At 58.4% G+C, this 4,583-nt stretch overlaps 1 protein-coding gene across 1 annotated transcript; it reads left to right on the top strand.

Moving 5' to 3' along the window:
* The first annotated feature begins 1,893 nt into the window (after window positions 1–1,893).
* On the top strand, window positions 1,894–4,306 carry LOC135888272 (galectin-1-like). Its single transcript, XM_065416080.1, has 4 exons — window positions 1,894–1,902; window positions 2,500–2,579; window positions 3,568–3,739; window positions 4,160–4,306. Exons 1-4 carry the CDS (start codon window positions 1,894–1,896, stop codon window positions 4,304–4,306), a joined length of 408 nt encoding a protein of 135 aa, XP_065272152.1.
* The last annotated feature ends 277 nt before the right edge of the window (window positions 4,307–4,583 follow it).

The raw sequence follows: 4,583 nt of genomic DNA on the forward strand, positions 1-4,583 counted from the left end.
ACATCCCATTTTACATATGGAGGGGGGGGGGGGGAGATCCTTGACCAAGGTGGTGGGTGTTTTAAGATTTCCCAAGGGAATGCACCATTGTGTGGTGTTTAAGTCACCACCCTTGAGACTTCCAAGTGGGTCAGGAACAGGCGTCAGAACCTGGTGACTAGGGGTGGGCCCGAAATGGTTTTCCAATCCAAGAAACATTTGAGATGTCAAGAAAAATTCGCTATTCTGCACTGGGATTGAGGTGAGCCCTTGCCGAGTCCTCTGTGTAAAACCAGAGAGAGGCACCTGGTACGGACCCATCCCCTTATTTTGACTAAAAACTCCCATCATGGACCCAAGTAATCTTCCCAACGAAGCGGTCTTTGGCCCTGCCCCCTTCTGGCAGAATGTTTCAGTTTCCACTAACTTTTGGGGGTCAAAATTCCCAGCCCGTCCTGCTCACTGTCCCTGCCCTTCCCATACTGCTGGGGTAGGGGGGTTAAAGTCCTGCTCCAGCTATGTGGAAGAAAGCTACTGGCTCCTCCCCTAGGTAGAGTTTCTCCAAGGTCACTAAGGGTTACGTCTACATTGCAGTGCCAGCCCGCTGCACCGAATTGGAGTGCCCGGGTCGATTCGCTTGGGCTCAGAGCTACACGTGTGTAGACATTAGGGCTCAGGCTAGAGCCAGGCCCACCCCACAGGGTTTGAGCCCAGGTCTAGCCCGAGCCTGAACATCTACACTGCAATCTTATAGCCCCCAGCCCAAGCCCCAGTCAGCTGACCCAGGCCAGCCAGGCGCTTTCATTGCCATGTAGACATACCCATGTTCAGATACTGCCCCTCCACTCCAGGCTGTTCATACTCAGCCAGAACCCCTGAACTTTCCCCATTACTCCCACACACTCTTGTTTGCCACTTAGCATGAAACCAGGGGTCAGATCCTCCCCCACACCCTAGGGATCAGCCCCCCCTTTAACCAGCTGATTTACTTAGATTAACAGCAATTCAGGGCATGGACTATCCCTGCACAGTACAGCAGGTCCTGCAAGCTCCCTGATCCCCACATGTGCTTTCCTCTAACCTACTAGCCCCCCTCCCCATCCCAGAGCCAGGGAGAGAACCCAGGCATCCTGGCTCCCAGCCCCCCTGCTCTAACCACTAGACCCCACTCCCCTCCCAAAGTCAGGGAGAGAACCCAGGAGTCCTAGCTCAGTTGATGTACCCCCCAGACATAGCTATCCTACAGCAGTAGGTTCCACAGATTATTAAAAACACTCATTAAGACACATTGGAAAGTTAAAGCATTCCTAGGAAAAAGAACTAAAAGTTACAAGGGTTAAATAACAAAAACAAGGCTATAAGGCCCCCCCAAATCCTAGCCCCTGTTTAACTCCTTACCAGGTCAGGGGACTCCCCGGTGTGTTCCAGCCAAAAGAAAACCCAGCCAGCACATATTCCTCCAGCCACACAAACACACACAGCAATACAATAGAAACAGCCCCACTTGTGTCCTTTTTATAAGCAAGTAGCTCCCAAGGCAGGCTGGGAGTTGGGAGCTAGGAATGCTGGGAATTGTAGTTTCTCATCAGTTTGCAAAAGGCCCCATTTCTGATTGGCCAGGGAACGAAAGGGGTCCGGGCCCTAGACACCACCTATCTAATACATTGGTCTTTTCTGCTCTTCCCTAGCTGGGATATGAGCTCCACTGTGATTGGCCCAGCCCACCCAGACAGCTGGGTCTCAAGGTTCCACTGGCCCCACCCCTCTTCTCTCTGATTGGTCAGTGCTTTAGAGCTTGGGGTGCCTGATTGGTCCCAAGGGGGGCATCCCAGCTATTTAAAGCTCATGGTTGGGTTATACCCCTATGGTGGTTGGAGCTGTGTGTGGTGTTGTGTTGTCTCTGGAGTAGCTGCAATGGAGTGTGTGAGTTGTGGGAGCAGAGGGGTGGGATGGGAGCTGTGGGAAGAGATTGATAGATATGTAAGGCAGGAGGCCTGGGGGTAGGGGGTTGCTGGGTACTGGGGGTATCTTTAATTCCTCTCGCTGGGGGTGGGGGGGCTGGTTGACCCCTAGTCTTGCCCCTGCATCGGGGGGGGGGGGGGGGAGTTGAGTCTGTCTCCTGGTAACCAAGCCCCACCTGGTGACTGGGAAGCTGTGACATCCCTGTGGTTAGGGGAGAGCCTCATGTTTGAGGGGGCAGGTGTAGTAGGCTGGAGGGGTCACAGCTTTGTCACCTGCAACCCTGTGTGAAATTCATTTTCCTTGTCTGCTCCCCCATCTAGTGCCCCCTAGAGGGGACAGGCCCCATTCCTTGTCCCCCTGAGCTAGCCAGCCCCTGCCCTAGGGCTGGATGGGAGCTAGTGCCCCCTAGAAGGGACAGGCCCCAAACCCTATGCCGAGCCAGCCAGTCCCATGCCCTAGGGCTGGATTGGGGTCTGTGCCCCATTCCCTGCCCCCTGTGGGGAGGGGTGGTGGGGGAGTTACTGGGGCATGCTCACCTCCCCCTTCCCCCACCCCCAGGGGATGGTTCTGACCCACTTGAAGGTCCAGCCCGGTGAGTGCATCGCCGTGAAGGGGACAGTGCCGCCAGATGCCAAGAGGTGAGTGTGGGCTGACAGGCGTGGGGAGGGAAGGGTTAACCTGATCCCTGGGGGATGATGCTGGGGTCCCCTGCCCCCAACAGCACAGTGGGGAGTCTCTGGGACCCCAGGATGGGGCTCAGCCCCCCACAGGGGGCAGCACCTCCCTGCAGGCCCCTCACCCGCTGGGTCTGCATCATCTCAGCTCCCCTGAATCCTCCAGGGTCCCCTGCCTCTGCCCTGACCCCCTTCAGGGGAGCTGTGGGGATGGGGTGTGTGCCAGTGGGCTCCCCCATGGGATAGGGGGCTGGTCTCCTCAGGACTGACCCCTGGGATGTCCATGGCCCCAGCACCTTCTCTGTGGGGCTGGCTCTCAGTCCCCTGCATGGGATGAGCTCAGTGGGACAGAGCCCCACCGACTGGGGGGCCTGGGCTGCAGGGGGGCTGGGGCTGGCGTTGGTCCCCTGATGCTCCTCTCCACCCCAGGAAGGGGCTGGAGGGTAGCAGAGAGGATGCTGGGAAAGCTGCACCATAGTCTGGTGCCTTGTGGGAAGCTCCCAGGTGATGCCCAGCCGGTGACCCGGCTGCTGGGAAACTTTCCCACAAAGCAGCAGGGCTGTGGCTTTCTCCCAGGGGATTCTGGGAGACTAGCCTGTGACCCAGAGCCTGTGGGGGTGATGGCAGGGGATGCTGGGGAATTCCCATGATGCAACGCATGTCACTGCAGGGGGCTCCATGATGCAGCACTGTCCCAGAGGATGCTGCGAAGCTTCCCACAATGCACCAGTGCAATAAATTGAGCAGAGGGAATTCTGGGAGATTCTCCCATGGTGCAGGGCAGCAGGGGGTGATGGGGAATTTCCCATCCCCTGTGTGGCAGAGGGGTGACTGGAGGCTTCCCACAATGCAAAGCAAGTGGCTGCCCCTGTTTGGGGGGTGGGGGAAAGCTGCCTGGCCCAGATGGCGGGGGGGGGGGGGGGGGGTCCCAGCCTGTCTCTCTCTCCTCCAGCTTTGCCCTGAACATGGGTCGGGCCGGCTCGGACCTGGCCCTTCACTTCAACCCCCGGTTCGAGAGCCACGGCGACGCCCGTATCATCATCTGCAACTCGCTGCAGGGCGGGGAGTGGGGGGAGGAGCAGCGGGAGCCGGACTTCCCCTTCCAGCCGGGGCAGGATACCAAGGTGAGGGGGGCACTGCCTAGGGGAAGATCCCAGCTCCACCTCTGTGGGGTGTGTGTGTGTGAGAGAATCTTGAGCTCCTCTGGGGTGAGCACAACCACCTTCTCTCCTAGCTAGGGTAGAGTGATGGGCACTGTCCAGGGGAAGATGACAGCTCCCATTCATGATGTGATGGGCAGGGCATTGTGGGCTGGGGGGAGAAGGCTACCCTCAGAGAGGGATCTACCATCTCTGGGGGACTGTGGGGCACTGTGTGGGGAAGATCGCAGCCACCCATCTCGAGCAGATGAGTCTATTGCTAATGGGGATGTCTCTAGTCCTTGTTGGGATCAGGGGAGGGGGGTGTAAGGTTGGGATGATATTTAACCCTGTAGGGGGCAGGTGTCTCTGGCTCCACCCCTCACCCTCTGGCTCCTCCCCCAGATCTGCATCTCCTTTGACGCCCAGGAGCTGACGGTGGCGCTGCCGGGGGAGCAGCAGCTGAAGTTCCCCAACAGGCTGGGGCTGGAGGCCATCGAATTCTTCTCAGTAGAGGGAGACTTCAGGGTCAAGTCCATCAAGTTCAAGTAGCTCCTCCCCTTCCCCATGGCTCCACCCCCTCCATGGGGGGTTAAAATCTACCAATAAACATGAATCTGCTTGTCACCCTGTGCTGTCCCTGGGCTCGTTATTCACCCCAGTGCAGCCTGGGAGCTGGGATTGGGGCCTGGCCCACGGGAGCTGGCTGGGTGGAGCCAGGCAGGCAGGGGGCGCTAGACCCTGGGGGGGTGTGTGTGTGTGTGTGTGGGGGGGGATTCTCCTTTGGGGACACAGATCCCTCTGGGATTCATACAGGGGATGGGGGGGG

This window comes from Emys orbicularis, chromosome 13 (assembly GCF_028017835.1).
Source record: "Emys orbicularis isolate rEmyOrb1 chromosome 13, rEmyOrb1.hap1, whole genome shotgun sequence".
In the NCBI taxonomy this organism is placed as follows: Eukaryota; Metazoa; Chordata; order Testudines; family Emydidae; genus Emys; species Emys orbicularis.